The 20,312-nt window shown below is 39.5% G+C and overlaps 3 protein-coding genes across 3 annotated transcripts; all 3 read right to left on the reverse strand.

The window, feature by feature from the left end:
• Positions 1-2,496: 2,496 nt before the first annotated feature.
• Positions 2,497-3,361, reverse strand: LOC125373513. Its single transcript, XM_048384632.1, has 2 exons — positions 3,088-3,361; positions 2,497-2,977 (listed from the first exon to the last, which is right to left on the reverse strand). The coding sequence occupies exons 1-2, from the start codon at positions 3,204-3,206 to the stop codon at positions 2,662-2,664; spliced, it is 435 nt and encodes a 144-aa protein (XP_048240589.1). The 5' UTR covers positions 3,207-3,361; the 3' UTR covers positions 2,497-2,661.
• An 828-nt stretch (positions 3,362-4,189) lies between these two features.
• LOC125373295 lies at positions 4,190-6,920 on the reverse strand. The gene is made up of 3 exons (XM_048384296.1): positions 6,626-6,920; positions 4,978-5,298; positions 4,190-4,410 (listed from the first exon to the last, which is right to left on the reverse strand). Exons 1-3 carry the CDS (start codon positions 6,696-6,698, stop codon positions 4,190-4,192), a joined length of 615 nt encoding a protein of 204 aa, XP_048240253.1. The 5' UTR covers positions 6,699-6,920.
• A 10,300-nt stretch (positions 6,921-17,220) lies between these two features.
• LOC125373510 lies at positions 17,221-20,312 on the reverse strand. The gene is made up of 2 exons (XM_048384628.1): positions 20,199-20,312; positions 17,221-18,233 (listed from the first exon to the last, which is right to left on the reverse strand). Exons 1-2 carry the CDS (start codon positions 20,223-20,225, stop codon positions 17,430-17,432), a joined length of 831 nt encoding a protein of 276 aa, XP_048240585.1. The 5' UTR covers positions 20,226-20,312; the 3' UTR covers positions 17,221-17,429.

The following is a 20,312-nucleotide window of genomic DNA, read 5'->3' on the forward strand; positions in this document are numbered from 1 at the left end:
GGGGGTAACGGGATATGGAGAATTGGCTCTGATATTCTATAAACAACTACTAAAAGAGTGTAGTGTTAAATGGAGACACCTTCACATTTGTTGCACTGACATATGTAACTGCTTAACAATGCTTCTAATCACTTCCCGAAGAACTTTATAATAGTAGTGTATGTACTACAAGAGACAGGGTCGCCTGACTTCATATTTGGTGGCCAGTATAAGAGTTTCTAAGAATATCTACATGTATATAATTTTATAACTTATTACTTCAGTATAGTGTTGAAAAGATACACACAAATAAAAAAGTGTGTCACCCAAAACATAGTGTCAGCAAAAGTTTCAAAAGGCTGCCATGCCAATATTACGCACATACCAGTCTTGTGGGATAAGGCACATTGTTTTATCACTGCAAGGACGGCCATTCGTGGATATTCTTTTGAAACGTCGGCACAGCTCCTTCACGATCACAATTGATGTCACTACTATCTCTTATGATTTCATTAGGGCTTGGGGAAGGTGCAGAACAGAGTTACATTTACATGCGGTTCTGACTGGACTACGGAAAATATTTATACACACATGTAGTTTTTATGTGTTATATTATCAGCGGCTGCTCTGAACAGAGTTTGGACAAGTTTCCTTGTATATATATATAATCGTCCCGTATTATGCTACTGGGGGCACGTCTGAATAGAGTACTGACACAAATTTACGTAAACATGCATATGACCAGTGTTATATTATCGGCGCCATTTGTCTGTGGGCAATTGTCCTGGGGCAGTAAAACCAGCCGTCGGTAGCCTCTGAATCAGAACATTTGATCTCTACCTTATCGAACCAATATCTGACAAAAGAATTAACCATTGGCGATTGATATGTGCTGCATAAAAAAATTACGCCATTTTCAAATTATTTTATTCAATTCATTGATTCAAAATGTCCTTTTATACGACAGGTTTATAGTGTCACGCTTACCATTACCTTTCATACCAGTGTGGTTGGAATGTCGCAAATGTTAGACATACATTAATGTGGTAACATGACCGTTGTGTCCCTTGTAAGAAATCCTTGACATTGCCAAGTTTTATTTCTTGGATTTCCATAAAAATATGGACACTGTTACATTTACAGGAAAAGCACAAAACTCCACAAAGAGAAAGTTCGTAACAGATAGCATGATCGCATGAATAGTATCACTCATCAAGGTGTTATCTTACCAGGAAAATGTTTGCTGTGTATTAACATATTATTGTAAACGTGACTTCAGGAAAGTATTGCTTTATGTCATAGTTATTTTGTTGTTGTTATCGCGCTTGTACACCACGTCTGCATGCCGGCACCTGAGTTAAATTTAGCAGTCTTTATTTCGTAAATAACGAATCCTAAATCTGGTCACAAATCATTCACAACATGGACGCAACTTTGTGAATTATGTAGTTAGTTTCCCTCATCAGAATGAGTACAGCTCAGACCACGAGCATCCGGTGTCTAATCGTTGATATGGTCAGTTAGACCCCGAGATGCGGAGTCCGAGTGGCCTTACCTTCTAAACCATGGACAATAATTAATACGATCCCAAACACTTAATCAATGTCCTTTAAACATTCTGTTGATGACCCTCTTCCAAACGATGCACATTTAAAACCTTGACAACCAACGTTCGTTCAATGTACAGATTAAATAATATACAAAACACAAATACTACCATATATAAACGGATACACTATTTGTCGTGTTCACAGTAAAAGTACGTATATATACCTTTCATAGAATGTCAGAGACAAAAATGATGTCCGATGCAATTCCCTATTTTGACTTGTACCTTTAAGTTCCCGTGTTCTGATAGACGGCGGGATACGCCTCCCTTTTCGAGAACACCTCGTATCCTCACTACTTGAAAGTGATTCAAAAACGCATGCCCATGATGTAGTCGGGATCGCACAAAAGTAGACTTTTAGTAGAGATTTGGCGGATATAACACACGTTTTAAATCATCTAATTCGATGACATAAAACAATACACATTTCATCATCGAGACATATCTGTTCGATGTGAAAGTAATGTCACATTTGAATATACTTAAAATTGAGACCTATCTAACGTTACGACATGTGGTAGATCAACACAAGATAATGGATGATGAACAAAGATGATACACTGGAACATGAAAGTTGTATTTCGAAAGGAATGTAAAAACACAAAACTACATACGAAGCTTAGAGTGTTAATAATTCATAATAAAGAAGATGAACTAAATATTTTTATCAAGCATGCTGATTGATCAGGTGATTAACAAAACCTTGTAAAACGTCATTGAAGGTGGTGAGGTGAAATGCCGCAGTTAAACATGAATACCCCACTCAGACACAGTATACTGACTCCGAGCCGACCAGTTCTTGTTTAAGCCCCCTGATGCCGAGTGCCAGCCAGGGTGACAACAAGTCTTTTAACGTCTTTTGCTGTGACGCGGCCGGGGAACCTGATGGGTTTACTGGAAAATGTATAATATGGAAAATGGAACATATATTCAACGTTAAGAGAAATAAATAACAAAATAAGGTTTATTTGTTATACTTTATATGTACATATTCGCCTTTATAAAGAAGACTGGCTGATCTCAAAGTGACTATAGAGCTACAAGAGTCTAAAGCACAAGCTTGTGTGCTGTCTCTAGGTGTTAACATATAGACCAACTCCACTTCCAGAGTTAACATAGGCAGGTCCTTGTCTGCTGGGAATGCGACCATAGCTATGTTCGTCACCATCTTCACTGGCATTACGTTGCATTCCATCGTAGACATTCGTCTCATTGTAATGGCTGAGGCCAGAATATGTGTTGGTGGTGCCACTGGTGCCATTGGTGGGAGTAAGGTCATCTTGTCCCTGGGATCCACTGGGGATGGTTTGCATACCAAGATGAGTTGACGTTTCAGTATAATTCGATGCATCACCGTGCATATCCGTCCTGGATAGCTTGTTTACCATGCTGCAGGGACAAACGTTTTGTGTACTGTTATTGTATAATTTTCACTATCATAAGGTTATATTTGACTTCTCTCAAAGTGTCCTATAGTTTCTCATGAAACAGTTACTTACATATATATGATGAGCGCCACTATGATGAGAACCAGGACACCGCACACCACTGCTAAGGGTAACACAATACTTCCATTGTCTGAAACGGAATACGTGAAGCCTTTAACTTGAAGATTCATACTGGTCTCGCTGCGTTACTTGCGCAACACGGACTTACACGCACACGCACGTGTGCGGAAACCAATACACACGCATACACATACTTACTCACAATTATTTTAATATTTCTCGTAAAACAATGTCATTGGTTGCCGTTAATGCATGTACATATAGATACCTGTGTCAGAGAATCATATAACCAGTTTAAAGACCTGTTATATATATGTTCATAGAACGTCAGATCAAACACGAACAATTCAAAAACAAGGGACATAACTGGTGGGATGCGAAATTTGTTGTTTGTTGTTTCAAGCCGCACTCAGCAGTATTACACTCTGTCAGCTATATGACGGCGGTCTGTAAATAATCGAGTCTGGACCAGATAGCCCAGTGATTGACATCATGTGTATCAATTCACGCTATTGGGATACGATGTCATGCATCAACCAAGTCAGCGAGCCTGACCGCCCGATCTCATTACTCGCCTCTAACGACAAACATAGTCGCTTTTTATTAAAGCATGGAAGTACTATAAACAACTGTATTTTCAGAAATATACACGCATCTATTTTAGAGTTCTAGATTCAATAACAGATGTGATGATAAACACACGTGAAGATGTATCAGAATTATATATAGACATAACACATGAAAAGGCTGTAACAGATATTCAGGTATGCAAAGTGGAAAGGATCCAGGTTTCAGTGGAATAGCTATAGAATTCTTTAAATATGCACCAAAGATATGCATATCCAAAAACAGCGTTTATTTTGGGGTTAAATTGCCTCTTCACAAGAAAGGTGATGTTGATAAACCTGAGAACTATAGGCCAATAACCTTATTAGATGTATCAAAGTTTGTATTTCTTGCTATGAAAATGCGATGTAAACAACTAAGTTTACTGTAAAGAGCAGAATGGCGCTTTTACGAAACAAACATCAATGTATCATTAATGCATGTCATCACAAATGACATACTCATACCCACACAAATATAATGATAATCAAACTGAACACCGTTGACCAGGGTCATGAAACATCGTCATCAGGTAACACTCACCCACAGAAGTCATAGGTGTACTTGTTGTTGCTGCAGTGGTCAGTGTGTCAAAAGTACTTGGACTGGTTGTACCTCGTGAACGTGATGGCGCCTGTGGCGTGGGTACTGGGGTGGTTGACACATCCAATGTTTGTCGCTCAGAAGTTATGTTCATTTGACCTGAAGCTGTGAACAATCATTTCTGTACGTAGCAGTCTCTATGTTCGAGATCCATGTTGATCTTAAAAAAGTGATGCGACTCCTGGGCATTGGGGGAAACTAGCTGACCATAGAGCCGTGAGTAATTTAATCATTTTTTGAGGAACTTGTTACCATACGATGAACTGTGAATACAGTATAATATATGCTGAAACCTAATGTATACCAGTCACGTCACATGTCATCAAATTAGATGTTTGTGGCTTCACTGCACCTTTCTTTTGATGGAACCAACAAGTCTGGAGAGGCGGTCGCTATTGTATTTTTCAATATAGTCCATTGAACAAATCAGAAGCTATATTTATTTTACTGTCAGGATAGATTGGTTCATGAAAGGAACTTCATCAATAAAAGGGATCACACTAGACTGACTGAATGTAGATTGTAATAATTATATATATTTTCTCGGAAAGCGAGGCACAATTCAATTCACGATCGGCATCAGATTTGATTTGCTAATTGATTGATAAATTGATAGTTATCATATCAGGAGACACGTCAAAAGATAAATTTGATTTATAACCTCACACATACCATCAACACGTATCCATAGATTTGCCCCAGCCTGATCATGGTTGTCATAGACTATTACTACTTCGGCAGCTGTTTCCGGCAATACCCTGTTGTATTGGTCCACGTTCACGCTTTCCCAGAGTTGTTTACCGTCACCTGAGATGTTAACTAGCCCTTGTCTCATCCGCTCTTCTACCAATGTTACTCGTATATTCATTCCTTTGATCCTAACAGCACAGCGTCTGTTCACAGCGACACTGTTAGGGTAGCCCGGGGAATTGAGGTACAAGGGCGCCCCTACTGTTGTTCTGACAGTACCTGAACTACACATATCCATACTACCTGAAACACAATGCATATAACATGTTGAAGAACGTATATGTTTTGATTCAAATTAGCGACATATTGTATGGTTCATATCAAACAAATTGCTTTCAAACAAACGTGAATTTGTGCTCGCGTCCATTTGATCAAGGCTGAAATGAACTTGAAGCTCAAATCAAGAACCAACATTCATAAATGTTATAGCATTATTACCAGGGAAAGGCGTTTCCATCTTACTGGTAGCGCCAAGGTCATGATCCAGTTGACAGTTGGCATGCACTTTTAGTTGGTCAGTTAATTTGCAGTATCCTTTTGATGGTAATTACAAAACATACACTATAATTTATGGCAATGTTGGCGAAAGATGTGATGACGGCAGTCCAGCATTCATACGCAGTGTGTTTTGTTTTGTAATAAATCACAAACAGAAGATGGTGCAAGTAAACTTTAGCAAGGTTACGTAGTGTGGTACAAATACATGTGTAACCTTTGCATGTCAATATGCATTAATGAATACTGAAACGAAAAATATTTCGTTCGCAAGACTAACAGTGTTATGAGGATGTCTATATACTACTACTACTGCAAGTATTAATAATTTTAGATATCGTCCCATCTTTCATACATGAAACAAATGACGCAATATATTGTCCTGTGGCCTTTTGCCTGTTAATCAGGCATTATAATTGATGTTTTAAAGGTAATTACATGTTGGGCTCAAACAGTCATGAAATCGTGGTGGTGGCCACAAGTTACTAATCATTGACCTCTAGATGTGAAGTCAAGGACAACGTTTCAAATACGATAATATCAACATAAGATCAACATAATGAGAACCGCGATTCCTTGTATCACAAGTGTCAATTCTCTACTTATTTGTCATTTTTACTTGGTTTTTTTCTCAATAAATGTGTGTATACTGTATGTCAGTTACTTGTCATGTTCTGATCACCAGCATACGCTCTATGCACTAGACCACGGAGGCGCACCGTCTAGTAATGTAGTATTTTTCCATCCATACGACGGTGATCTGCAAGTAATCGTGTCTTGACCAGACAATCCAGAGACTGCCATCGTAAGCATGGATCCACTCATGATCAATTAGGATACGATCTGAGCCTGACCACTCGATCCCTTTAAGCCTCAGTCACACAGACAATGCGACTGAGGTCGCTACAATGTTTCAGAGCAGTCGCAAAACCCATTCGGTCGCAACCAGTCTTTTGACTATTTGGGGTTAATTTCTAAAACTATTCATGTGGGTTTTATTGAATCAGTAACTCATCATTAAAAGCAAACCATGATGATTGTGTCAGTTTGACCAGATACTAAATGTGCGTCTCACCTTTGATGCAGGTATACTGAACTTCAGCAGCAGCATCTGTGTAGTTACAGTTTGTTTGGGGTGTTGCGGTCATGGTTTCACGGCATGACTGTTTCCCATTACAGTTGACGACCAGGCCATTCTGGGCGCTGGTGTGGGTCTTACTACACGACACTGCTGATTTCAGACGACATGTCGCGGCGTCTCCATCCCCCTTCGCCTCATGCTCGACATGTATCCATTCACCGGCAGAACACTGAAGCTGTACTGTAAAGGCTCTCGACAACCCCTCTATACATCTGTTCCCAGTTCTGGTGTCCCCTTATATACATATATATATATATATATATATATATATATATATATATATATATATATATATATATATATATATATATATATATATACAACACTTATATATCTATTTATTATAACTCGATCACAGTCTAATAAACTTCGTTAAATATAATGTAAAACATTTAACTGCAGTCGCAGGTAATTTGAGTGAGAGGTGCAGTAATGTATTGATGATCTATGGAAATGTAATTCTGTATCAAACAACACATTACTCATGGAATGGTAAAAATACAAAACATGTAACATTTAGGTAGAGTCTTAGCAGCTTTCATCCTCAAAATGTAATTTTAGATCATGCTGATCAGTAAACCACGCAAACGAATTTCATATGTTGCACTTAAAAATTACGCAAGTCTTTGTCTGATATAGCCTATTGCATGAATGCTGCAGAAAGGTGTAATGTCTCAAATCTATATAACAAATCAGAAATCCAAGGATCGTATTTGCGTGTATAGAATTATTGATGGGAATGTCCATATCCGATAGACTGTTTGAAATACTTGTATCATCATGCTGTTTGATATCCACTTTCTGTTTCCTAGATATACAATGTAGCAAAACACTAGTATGTTGAAATCCTAGTACGTTGTTACATTCAGTGACTTCACAGGAGCATCTATATGGTTGTATGACAGTGTATTTTATTGTTTGACAGTGATTGTAACTGCATTACATTGTTCCTGTTGAGATTCGGTAGACGCTCATTATATTGTGTTTGGACAGTGATCAGGGCACTGACTGGAATTTTCCAGTGGTTGTATATAAGAGGTCATCAATGGAGTATATATATGTTTGTTCTTTCAGCCACAACAAATCAAAGGTGCCAAGGTCATGTGGCAATCTCTCGATTTTACTCAAAGATCCATATGCAAACTAATAGGATTGCCACTTTTAAAATATTGAAATCTGATGACAATGTAGTTGCCAACATGAACAATCATGTTACACTTACTGAAGTACACACATGGAAAGTCTGCCAGGCCTTTTACTCACCTTGTACGGCCGATATGACATACACGAAAAACACAAACACTCTTCCAGCATGCATAACTATTCAACCTCAGTTCTCAGAAGTACAAGACATCCTTTCTGCATGGCCATATATACACAACATGTCGACTCAGGCATTACATGTCGTAAAACTATTGTATTCCTATTCAGTATGAATTATGCCGCCTTTATGAAAGTCCCATACATTCAGGATTGAATCACAGGCAATGTAACTACCGAAGGTTCATGTCAAGCATATCAGCACGAAATTACTCTCGGACATCGATTTCCTACCCCATGAATCATTCAGTTAAACCAAAGCCTTACACATACCGCAATGCGAAACGTAGTATTTGAATGTAAACTGAACCTATGTCCTAACCAACACAATGAAAACAGGAACCGACAGACCTCGCCAGGTATGAAAGCAAATACGCATGAGGAAAATGTCTCTGGTTGGCTGCGAACAGGGAAGAAAATAACTATATGTGTTTCATGTGGTGGAGCTACATCGCAATTTGTATTTGTTTGTATTCCGACTCTACAAGGATTATTTTCTACAATATTGAGACTGTTATAATTCTGATATCTAAAGGATTGATTGATGGTGGGGGTAAAGTACTCACGGAAATGAAAAAAACCTGTTCTGACCTCAGATCTTAAATAAGTGTAGTCAATATACAAAATATGTAAATATTCAAACAACTAAATTAGTACTAATTGGGCCGTGGCACAAATACAGCGTATCAAATGTTTTTATGCCTTTTTACACGTAAAAGTGTGTAAAAATGTGAATAAAACAGACTATTGTGAAACAGGGCATAACCAGGTGTAAGTAGATCAAGGTGACCTATGACACCTTGACGACAGGTGAGAACAGGTGCATAATGCCTATAGTCTGTTTCTGCTATGTCAATTTGGACTTTTGTATTGTTCACTGAGATCAAACTAGCAAATCCAGACTAGTACTTTTCGAGTTGTTTTGTTATTTCGTATTTACAGCTACGTAACACTTTGTGTCGATTTTAAAATTGAGAAAAACAGGTATATGTGTGAGTGTGGTCTTGTGTGTGTATGTGAGTGTGTGTGTGTCCTTGTGTGTGCGGGAGAGAGAGAGAGAGAGGGAGAGAGAGAGAGAGACAGAAGAGAGAGAGAGAAAGAGAGAGAGGGAGGGAGAGAGGGAGACAGAGACATAGAGAGAGAGAGAGAGAGAGAGAGAGAGAGAGAGAGAGAGAGAGAGAGAGAGAGAGATATTGTGTGCGAGTGTCAGTGCGTGTGTGCAAATGTACGTGTCGTGGAAGGGGGTGGTGGCGGTGGTACTAAGAATGTGCTGGATGGTTGTGCATATCAATCAACATGTGACATGCTCTACTTACAACAGTAAAGATATACAATTTTTCAAAAATGACTATGAGTAGGTTAATGTACTTCGAATGAGGCGGATTTTATGGAGCTTTTCATTTCCAGTGATGAACTGCTTGTAGTCGTGTGCCTGCAGATGCGGACATTTGCTAATGGGTTCTCCTTCTTCAAAGTACGTTTTCCTGACTTGACAGTGAGCGTAAGAGCACAGCCGCGCGGAATACTATGCAGAATTCTGGTACACTACCATATTACTATAGGGTATATACTAAGCACTGGCCTACCTGCTAATTGGATCGGTATTGGTGGCAGCCTAAATGTCAAAAGAAATAGGCGAAGAGAGGATTCTCGTTTTGAATCTAATGTAAAACTGCAATCTCGGAAAGATTGAAAATAATAAGTGTGATATCTCTTTTGCAAAACGGCAAATTGCGGACTAGTAAAAATAATATCAAACGTACATGTACACATGTACTTATTACATATTGAACAATCAGCTAATGACTATACCGTATGAAGAGTGATAATTTAATTATCTTCATCAGGGGGTAATGATGTCAGTCTTGAATAAAGACGCCAATGACACCTGCTGACATTGTGTTTCTCAGACAATGCGTCCGACCACAGGCACCGACGTGAATCAAGGTCTCACTGATCTAACACAACAAACGTCATCATAACGGGCTTTCCGTAAGCAACCGAGATATAACATCTCGTCGATCCAATATAAAGCGCTGCTTATAAGTAGATTACTTCGCTTGCCGTCGAAAGTCTGCCTGAAGTTACACGATGGTAGAGGTGATTCCTACACGTCACCACAAATGTGTTCTGATTGACGAGTGTTACTAGAATATGATTTTCCTCAAAACACCAAGAACGGCTTCGTCCTTTGTATGCTTTGTTCATTAATCAGAATTCGTTTCCGATTCGATTCGTTTGATCTATTTCAACTTAATGTTTACTTTGGGAGTACCGTGCATACCTGTAAAGATTTAACAGGGCTTGAGTTCATCTGTGCACATTCGTTCCACTTCATGTCAATGTTTCATGAGGTTCAGATCTGTCTAACACGTTGCCATTGTTCTGTGCAAAGATGTCGGCAGATACTCTAACGATCTGCATATGTGGTATCGTGCTTAAACATCATGTTTGATAGTACGAGATGACTAATAAAAGAATTCGCCTGGGTCCCACCTGGATGACGGATTCTTGCGAGGTTTCCCTGCATATTGTGACAGACAGTTCAACCCATGGCGGATAGATCAGCCCAAACAATGGTGCTTCTTCCTACAAAACTAACTGCTTTCTGTCGCAGCAACTCTTATTAACGTGAAAACAATAAGAGTTAGTGAGTTGGGGTTAACGTCACTTTGATCAGTCTTCCAGTTTTATCACAGAGTGTCAGCTAAGAGTGAGAGGAAAGCCGGAAGTGATGAAGCTCTCAGACGCAATAATAACAGCAGCCTGGGATGTTGTGGTCGAAAGGACGGTCCGAATTGTCTTGTGCGTACATATATTTGTCTGGTGAGAAGACTGACGATTGTGAATCAGTTGCAAAGAGTTGCTATGTCAATATTACGGATATACCAGTCTTTTGTGGGAGTAGAAACCATTGCTGTGCAACTGTAAGAACGGTTAGTTGGTTTGTTGTTTTATGCCGCACTCAGCAATATTCCAGCTATGTGACGGCGGTCTGTAAATATTCGAGTCTGGACCAGACAATCCAGTGATTGACATCATGGTCATCGATCCACGCAATTGGGATCGATGACATGCATCAACCAAGTCAGCGAGCCTGACCACCCGATCCCGTTAGTCGCCTTTTACGGCAAGCATGGGTTGCTGAAGACCTATTCTACCCCGGATCTTCACGAGTCTCTAGCTACTGGAATTTGCGGTGATCATTTGTTCTTCCAGACATTTGCAGATGAGACACGTGTATTCGTCGCAGGTGGACCACGTATATCATTGTGACAGCATATATGAGAGACTGTAGAGTATAACAAGTAAATATTTAGCTATATATTCTCGTAATAATTTATATTCATAACCAATTATTTCCTAAAATGAACCTAAAATACATGACTAAATCAGCTGGCCAGATAACTCATAAGGGGTATTCAAAATCATCTGCGCAGCACTATTCAATCAGGTAATAACAAAAACTTAAGTGGGATGTTAAACTGTCCCAATTCGGACATGTATGTATGTGTGTGTACTATTTACTGGTGTGTGTATGTTTGTGTATGTGAGCATATGTGTGAATGTGTGCGTGTGGTGTGTGTGTTTATGTATGTCTGTAGGTACATTGTATGTATGTCTGGTTATGTGTGTGTGTGCATGTGTGTACGTGTGTGTATATGTATGTGTGTCTTTGTATGTATATGTATTTCTGTGATTGTGTATCTTTATGTGTGTGTGAATGCTTGTGTAACTGAGTATTAGTGTAAGTATGTGTCGTTTTTATCAGTCTGCCTGGAAGCAATGTGTGTATCACTTGAGGCACCATTATAGTATTTTAAGGATATTGGAAAATATATTTTTTATTTTCATAGAACTCAAAGGCTTTCTTCCCAGACTATCGTATGATCGGTCCTTACAGACGCTCAATCATACATGAGGTGCCTATGATCTCACAAACTTTCTCTTTACTACAACAATAGCTGTTGGTCGCCCGAATAACTCGAGTTCGACTCCCCCGTCGTGATGAGGCTTGAATGATCTTTTAAAGTGGCGCGAGACTCTCTTCATGGATAACATTCTAACAAGTAACAAATGCAGTGAAACTTCAATAACACGATCTTCTGTAACTTGGTACATCATTTAAGACAATTAGATTTCATGGCGCTGGCAGAATAAGTATCTTTTTTTCAAAATAGCCACTCCACTTGTTTCAAAAAATGGATAACTCGATATATTTTCGATGTTCCCAAGGACTTCGAGTTAACAGTGTTTCAATCCTTTTAAGTTTCACTGGTTTCTAAGATATTCCGGGGGGGGGGGGGGGGGGGGGGGGGGGGGTTAGCCCTGTGATTTTATCGAAATAATTGTATTGTGTCAGATAATGCTAAACACTGACCTCCCTGTTCTTAAGAAACCCTTGGAGGGTTACACATTCTTCAGTTTGTTTACCAAAAGCGTCTACATTGCCAAAGAACCCAGATCCTTATACAGCTTCAACCCTGTGTTAAATGTCATATTGTGCTTTACAGACTTGGAACATGGAACCACAATTACTTCAAGAAACGGGGCATTCCTGGGCCAGCACCATACCCTTCTGTTGGGAACCACTTTGATGTTGTAGGTTCCATGATATTATTTCAATCCTTTATCCCGGAATGAGACCACGAGTCCCCGTTGTGATACCAGAGGTCATGCATGCTTTTTATACGAAGAGCTTCATTCGTCGATGTCTTAAAAGTTGCTTCATCATGGTTACAACATCCAATGCCTCTGTAAAGGTTTCAAAAAGTTAAAGGACATGATGCAATCCTAATTTTACCTTGGTTCATAATTTCCGGTGTTTTTCTTCTAATATCGATTACATTAACCTTGGCGTGGTGGATGAGGTATATAATGTCAAGGTACTGACAAAAAATAATATTGCAGCAAAGTTCTTTTCTCTTATTTTTACAGGGTTTCGTAAATCATTTATACGCCTGGAGCCAGAAATACGGAAGCATATGTGGATATGTTCAAGTATACGTATATCACATACTTGCAACAGTAATTATAGTTATAAATACTTTGTTTGTTTAACCCAGCCCTCAGCAATACACCAGCTTTCTGACGGCGATATGTAAATAATCGACTTAAATATATTTGTTATTAATGTATAACTTACCATCTTCGTCACCGATGCAAAATGGTGGTTCTGAGTTAGCCGGAGCTCTCAAATCATCGGCGTTTCCTCTCCCAACATCTTATGACGTAAGCGCCACCAAACCAGGTATTTGTCTGAAACCATGTGGGTTCTGACTCTGCATCAACGAATGCAACCATGACAGCCAATGCTCTGGTAGTAAGAAGTGTTGTAGTTCTGGCTGTGGTCGCGTTTGTTCTGAACCTTATCCTTACATCCCCACCATCAAACCGGGAGTGTGTCCAGCGTCTCGCAGCTCTGCGGTATGTTCACGGAGACATTCCTGTAGCCACGATGGAGAATGCCCAGGTTCCAGCAAGTGCTGCTGCGTGGGTAGCGGATGTCGTGTCTTTGTTCAGCAAGTTATTTCCCTACCCAAAATGGCGACTGTTCCTTTACTACCTCAACGGACATTGTCACAGTTCCCAATGATAGGAAAAGGTTATGTTAGACGGTAGATATGCTTGTGGTCATATCAAACGCAACCTGTTCATATTCATGTCATGATGCTTGGTTTAACGAACATTCTTACATAATAGTGCACGGTCGTTTCACATTTGCAGAATTGTTGAGAATGTTCTACTTCCAGATGAGAGTGGGTGTGATGAGGGAGCCTTTTGGTATACGTCCTCACACCTCATGCCATTCAATCGTTTGCTTCCCTTGTTACCCTGAGCAGTTGTCTGGTCCAATTGTAATAGCAGGAACAAGATGTGTCTATCATATACATTTCATATACATTTCAGCTGAAGATAGTCTTGGACTTTCTATAAGCAGAAAACTTGATTGTACGGTGATTGTCTATATTATGGTGCTAGATACAATTATTAGTCATTAATCCACATTAGTATTTTATTTATATGTAGTGCCTACTGTTTTATATGTGTAGCAAATGGATGATGGTTGTTTAAATATAACTGTGTATCATTGGAAGGAACTCTTGAATAGTTTTCTTTCAATAGATATTAATTGCAGTTCAAGATTGTATTAGCTTTATATTTTGATGTAATGTGAAGACTATCTGATCCTGTATTACAAAGTGAATGTCTGTATCCTTTCATATGAATAAACCTGTTTTCTTGAAATGTGACTGTGTATGTTGAGTACTCTTAATCCTTATTCAGATAGATGGTGTATTAGATTTGAGATAAGCATGCGTGAGTCACGTAAAGATATGGACACTAATCACTATAGTGGATTAATTAGGTGCTTGTGGAGTAAGACCTGTATAATGCCGAAAGGAAGTCGATATCACTTCTCTTGGGAGACAGTTACATCACAATGTGTGAGTGACTGAGTGAGGGAGTGAGGGAGTGAGGGAGCTTGTATGCCGCTGTTATTCTTTTACACATTCCGCTTTTCAAGTGAACGGTTAGTTTGTGTTTGTGAACCTGGGGCGACCTATGTAGCATATTATCCTATAATCACATATGTCAGACCTATCCGTGAATGCCTTACGGTGTGGTAGTCCACGAGCCATTGTTTTGCTGCCTCATTAAACTGATGGGCCCCAATAAAAGAAAAATACTGTTAATAAGTGTTGGCCAAATCAACTTGCATGGAACTCAATGTTAGAGTGAGTGAATTTGGTTAAAGCCACAGTTGGCAATATTCTTGGTAGATCACAGGGGTCTGAAAATAGCCGAGTGTCCTGTGGCGATGCCAGATCATGTTCACTTAAGCTACATTATTTATAATCACATATTGTGTGCAATAGGTAATTCATAAATTTTTACAGGCTCAGATGTTTAGCAATAGCAAAGGGTACATTATACAGTTTGTTTCCTTGTTTGTTGTTTAACGCCGCACTTAGCAATATTCAAGCTATATGACGGCGGTCTGTAAATAAGCGAGTCTGGACAAGACGTTTTAGTGATTGACATCATGAGCATCGATCAACGTAATTAGGATACGATGACATGCCTCAACCAAGTCAGCGCGCCTGACCACCCGATCCCGTTAGTCGCTTCTTACGACAAGCATAGGCGCCTTTTACGGTAAGCATGGGCTGCTAAAAAGGCAACTGTGCTTATCGAGGGGCGACATACGGGATCGGGTGGCCAGGCTCGCTGACTTGGTTGCATCATGCAGACAGAGATAACATGTCTTCATGTTGTCAGACTTTCTAAGAATTGGCTTAAATTTTCGAAATATGAACGTAAAAACAGGTGGACACACAAAAATAACGATACCACTTATTATGAAGAAAGAGGTCAACAAAAATAACTTCACAGACTGGCTATTTAATCATAAAAAAACTGTACACAACGATACGAAATCAGTGACGTAGTTCATCATAACAATACAACCAAGTCCCGCCCACTCTATTTTCCTCCAGTCAGGAAACAGTAGCCCGAAGTAGTAGGTTAATGGAAACACAAAAGAAAAACTTGTAATTCATTCATTCATGCGTAACTGAATAGAATTCTTTTACAAAAAAAACACTTGACATATGAGGTAGTTGATGCAGGAACAAGTCCTCGGGTTGTTTGTTTGTTTGTTATTTAACGCCGCACTTTGCAATATTCCAGATATATGACGGTGGTCTGTAAATAATCGATTATGGACCAGATAAGCCAGTGATTGACATCATTAGAATTGATATACGCAATTGGGATACGATGACATGCAATCAAGCAAGTCAGCGAGCCCGACCACCCGTTCCCGTTAGTCGCCTCTTTCGACAAGCATAGTCGCCTTTTACGACAAGCATGGGTTGGGCTTCGGAGTTTTCTTGACATAATTATGATATCAATTATGGTATTTCACAAATAGTAAATTAGAAGTACTGTCCATATGTATATTTGATCAGTAGGAAGAAAGACTTGCAGATACAAACGGTGAGACAAAACATTTACACATAACAGGCGGTAATAATATATAGTTGTTGCTGTGATATGTGAAACATGATAGAAAACATTAATGATGCGGCTCTACAGAGATATGTCTTAAACACACAGAACACTTATAAGTACACCCACGCACAGCATGTAAATAAACTCGCTCCAACAGCCAACTCTGTAACAAGCGAATGATTTACTTTTACTGGCGCTTCATGAACCAATTCATTACAAAGACTTCACCTGATGTCATCACTGATTTTCAGTGGTCCATTATATATAATTTTCACTTCTTTTTTGCCCTTTACGCTAACTAGAACCAGTTTCGGTGGATAATCAAGATTGTTTATTCTCTTGCATTGACTTTATATATTTACACAACTGACCATTAATATATAAGATATGCATTACAATGTTGGCAAACTAACAACAACACGGATACCAGTCGGTGGAAGTCTTATAATGTTAAATTACATTGAAGCTTTCGTAAAGTCTATTTGATTTTCAAGTCAGTTTCGACCTCATATATTTGATAGCGTGAACTTCCGCTCACCATTCTCAATTTACTGTCATATTCTTGTCGCAGATAAATAATTTCTAACCAAATTATCAATGTCAGAGGCATACATTTGAACCATTTATGTTGATTAATCTTGCAATTAATCGATCGTGATTGATCAGTAGCAGCGCACTAGACGACCTCTTGGGAATTCCGAACCAGGACAGGTCTCTTGTTGCCCATTCTTGCCGCACAAGCAGATTTTCAGTCGAAATCTCTCACCTGGCTCATTGCGTGTCAATGACGACAAGCTGTCTACCCCGTAAAGATCCGGTTTAGAATTGTTCTTCCTCAACCCATGCTTGCCGTAAAAGGCGACTATGCTCGTCGTAAGAGGCGACTAAGGGATTGGGTGGTCAGGCTCACTGACTTGATTGATGCATGTCATATCTCAAATGCGCGCATCGATGCTAATGATAACAATCACTAGATTATCTGGTCCCGAATAAATTATTTACGGACGGCCTTCATGAAGCTGGAATATTGCGGCCTGAAGCAACAAACAAACACACATGCTGTCAGGAGATAACAACATTCATCGGAAGGTATTATGTTGTACACATTGATAATATTCACATAATGATAAAAAACATAATGCGTAATAAACGAACAATTACTTTCAATAAGAAATCTGTAAATTGACACTTGTATACCTCCGTTTCAAAGTATAAACTATAGCATGCTCTGTGCAGTTCCGGTGAGGTAATACGTTGATTTTCATCACCCGAGGTTAAAAGTCACACAATCTCAAAAGCTACGAAGTCCATAAACATTAATGTAATTTTAGAAGGAAATAAATCCTGATGATCATTGTTGTTTGGCCCTTGAGTACATATCGGTAGGGCTTAACATTAGCTAGCCATACGTCATAAGATCCCATCTCTTGTTCCCCTCCTTGTCCCTGACCATCCTGTGATACAGATCCAACTGAGTGTACACACTCCCCAGGGCTTTAGTCCCAGCTTCCTTCTTCGCGGAAAGATGCCATTTACCCTGAAGATAGATCGGCGTTGGTTGGTTCTTCAGTTTAGGAGCCGCGACCAAGGATCGGGAGGTAACCTTCAGATACGGAAACAGGTCATCTTGGGCCTGGGTAAAGTCATACCTGTTCTCCAACTTCTGGCAATCTGGACACAAACCCGGACCAAACAGGTCACAGTGAATCGATCGTGTTTTCTCCAGTAGATCCACCGGTGCGTGTTTCCGTTGACAAACGAAACTCAGAAATCCGGGCATTTTCGTGCGTCGAAAGTCAGCAGTGGAGATCCGTTTTATTTGTCCTAAGTTGAATCGGTCCGGCACTCTCCTGGAAGTAGATTTCGATCGTACTGGCTGTCTTTGACATGGCTTTGGGGTTGGGGGAGTGTCTATTCTCTTCTCCTGGGCCTTGAGTCGTCGGTTTTTGAAAGGAAGTTTCTCATTGGGTCGTTGGAATTCTCCCATTTCAATCATCTTCCGGAGGAGTAGGAAGTCTCTCTCCGATCGTGTTCCGCTCTTGGATGTCCAAGTTCGGGCATTGCCGAGAGATCGTGTTGGTGATATGGCGTCAGGGAAGTTATCGAGGGAGGAATATCCTACTGGACGCTTATTTGTATGTGGCGGTACCTCCTCGGGGAAAAGTGGCGGAACAACTTTACCACTCCTCAGCTTGAGCTGTTTCTGGAACGAGAGACAACAAGTATAAAAACATCATTCCCCCTACGTTGTTCGTGACTGAGTTGGGATTTGAGCCGCATTTATTCCAGGAAAATCATGACGGGGACAGCGGAAACCGCAATCACAACTTGAACCCATGTAGGCATCGAACGCGAAACTTCAGCTTGACAAACGACAGTTTCAACCACCAGTCTAACCATCTTCCCTTACAAAGATAAAAAGATAATGTACAAAATATTGTAACGAGATCGGGTGGTCAGGCTCGCTGACTATGTTGATGCATGTCATCGTATCCCAATTGCATGGATAGATGCTCATGATGCTCACTGGATTGTCTGGTCCAGACTCGATTATTTACAGACCGCCGTCATAAAGCTGGAATATTGCTGAGTACTGTGTTAAACAACAAGCAAATAAACATACAATCAAATATTGTAAATATACCTGGAACAGAGAACAAGTTTATACTCAAAATGTACCTCATTGGATTTTGTTCAGAGGATTTTTTAAAGAGGGATTATTCTGGACGGCACAGTGCCCTTTTAATGTCTCTGTGCAATCAGAATGAGTAATACCATGGAAAATCTGGGATATCATTGGCAGATATATTATAAATATATGATTGAAACTTAAGGCAATGTAGATTATGAATCAGTTAATTCAATTTTGCTAGGACAGCCGGTTGTCTGAGGACTACCCCCTTTTAATGTTACACCTACGGCAAAACAATTTTAATGTTTGTAACTATGTCCAGCGGATTGTAATAATAAGTCAGATGTAATCAAATTCAGCATAGCTTTTAAATCCATACTTTGATTAAAGTATTGATTCACAGAATGTTACATGCTGCTTGAATGGTAACAGCTGGAGCCATTTGTTGGTAAGGTTTAGAGAGGATTATACTCGACCGAGGGAGGTCGAGGTGCCACTTTAGACACTGTCTCTATTTGATAGTGAGTAATGATTTACACAGCTTTTACTAATATTCTAGCCACCTGAAAACTGCTTAAAACTGTGTACGAACGTGGAGAATCGAACTCGAGCCTTCGGTGTCACAAGCGAACGCTTCAACCAAAAGCCTACTCCACCACCCTTGTTATATATGGAATAAAATTAATAGCAAAATGAAAATATTAATAAAAAGTGTACCTAGCTTCAGACATATATTAAAGGAAAGTCAAAATGGTTATAACTTGGATAAATATGCAACCTGTTTATCTTCCAATCATATACGATATAAACCGGGTCAGCTCGATATAAATAGACCTTTAAGACAATGTATCGAATGGCACTATAGGCACTATAGTGGTTGGCACTATGCTAACACTGGAACCCCGGTTTTCTTTATCGGACAATTCGCTGTAGTTTTGGTTCAATTTAATGAGGTTTCTTTCTATAAGGGTAGTTGATATACCTGCCATCAGGCAGTCGGAGATCTATGATAAATATAAATCCCTCATAACAGATTGTACGTTGTGCAGTGTCCCAACTTCAACATGCGACATTTTGTATGGTATGTAGCAATCGTGTAGCAGATATTATAGATTTATAATCGGGGATAAGGTACGTCAATAAGAGCATGAACGAGAACAAGACAATATTAAAGGACGGGAATGAAGAGTTGAACGGAGTTCGATAATGTTATTACATAACACTATTGAATCATTTAGTAATACTCAACCACATACACGCGCACCATATCGCACACCCATGTATATAATCTGACTGGCAAAAGATAGTAACACATAATCTTGAAAATTGAATTTGACAAAAAAATGTTATTTAAAGGTTCCGCAGCTGAAACAGTCGCCTAAACACTACATCCATTAAGTCAAAAACCCAGCTATGACACTCGTATCAAATTCGCCGCCGTCGAATTGCAATTTCTTGTTTGTTTCATGTTCAGCCACCATTAATAGGGTTTACCTTCTTTTGCTCTGCAGTGTATGTCTTAAATGCTTCTCCTACCTTTGATAGTGGTTGTTTTTCACTCATTTTGGTGGTCTCCTGGTATATTCCAACATTAAAACAGATTGACAACGTCCATAATATCCAACCACCAAATCCACTGTATGCGGTAGT

The sequence above is a fragment of the Haliotis rufescens genome, unplaced genomic scaffold (genome assembly GCF_023055435.1).
Source record: "Haliotis rufescens isolate VD_foot unplaced genomic scaffold, xgHalRufe1.0.p SCAF_5, whole genome shotgun sequence".
NCBI classification, from domain to species: domain Eukaryota; kingdom Metazoa; phylum Mollusca; class Gastropoda; order Lepetellida; family Haliotidae; genus Haliotis; species Haliotis rufescens.

Excerpts from the sequence above, each read along its gene's own strand:
- LOC125373513 (XM_048384632.1), bottom strand. The coding sequence starts at position 3,206 with ATGAATCTTCAAGTTAAAGGCTTCACGTATTCCGTTTCAGACAATGGA. Across the intron at positions 2,978-3,087 it reads GTGGCGCTCATCATATATAT|CATGGTAAACAAGCTATCCA; the intron begins GTAAGTAACTGT and ends TTGTCCCTGCAG.
- LOC125373295 (XM_048384296.1), bottom strand. The coding sequence starts at position 6,698 with ATGACCGCAACACCCCAAACAAACTGTAACTACACAGATGCTGCTGCT. Across the intron at positions 5,299-6,625 it reads TCAGTATACCTGCATCAAAG|GTAGTATGGATATGTGTAGT; the intron begins GTGAGACGCACA and ends ATTGTGTTTCAG. Across the intron at positions 4,411-4,977 it reads TCTATGGATACGTGTTGATG|CTTCAGGTCAAATGAACATA; the intron begins GTATGTGTGAGG and ends GATTGTTCACAG.
- LOC125373510 (XM_048384628.1), bottom strand. The coding sequence starts at position 20,225 with ATGAGTGAAAAACAACCACTATCAAAG. Across the intron at positions 18,234-20,198 it reads AAAAACAACCACTATCAAAG|AAACAGCTCAAGCTGAGGAG; the intron begins GTAGGAGAAGCA and ends CTCTCGTTCCAG.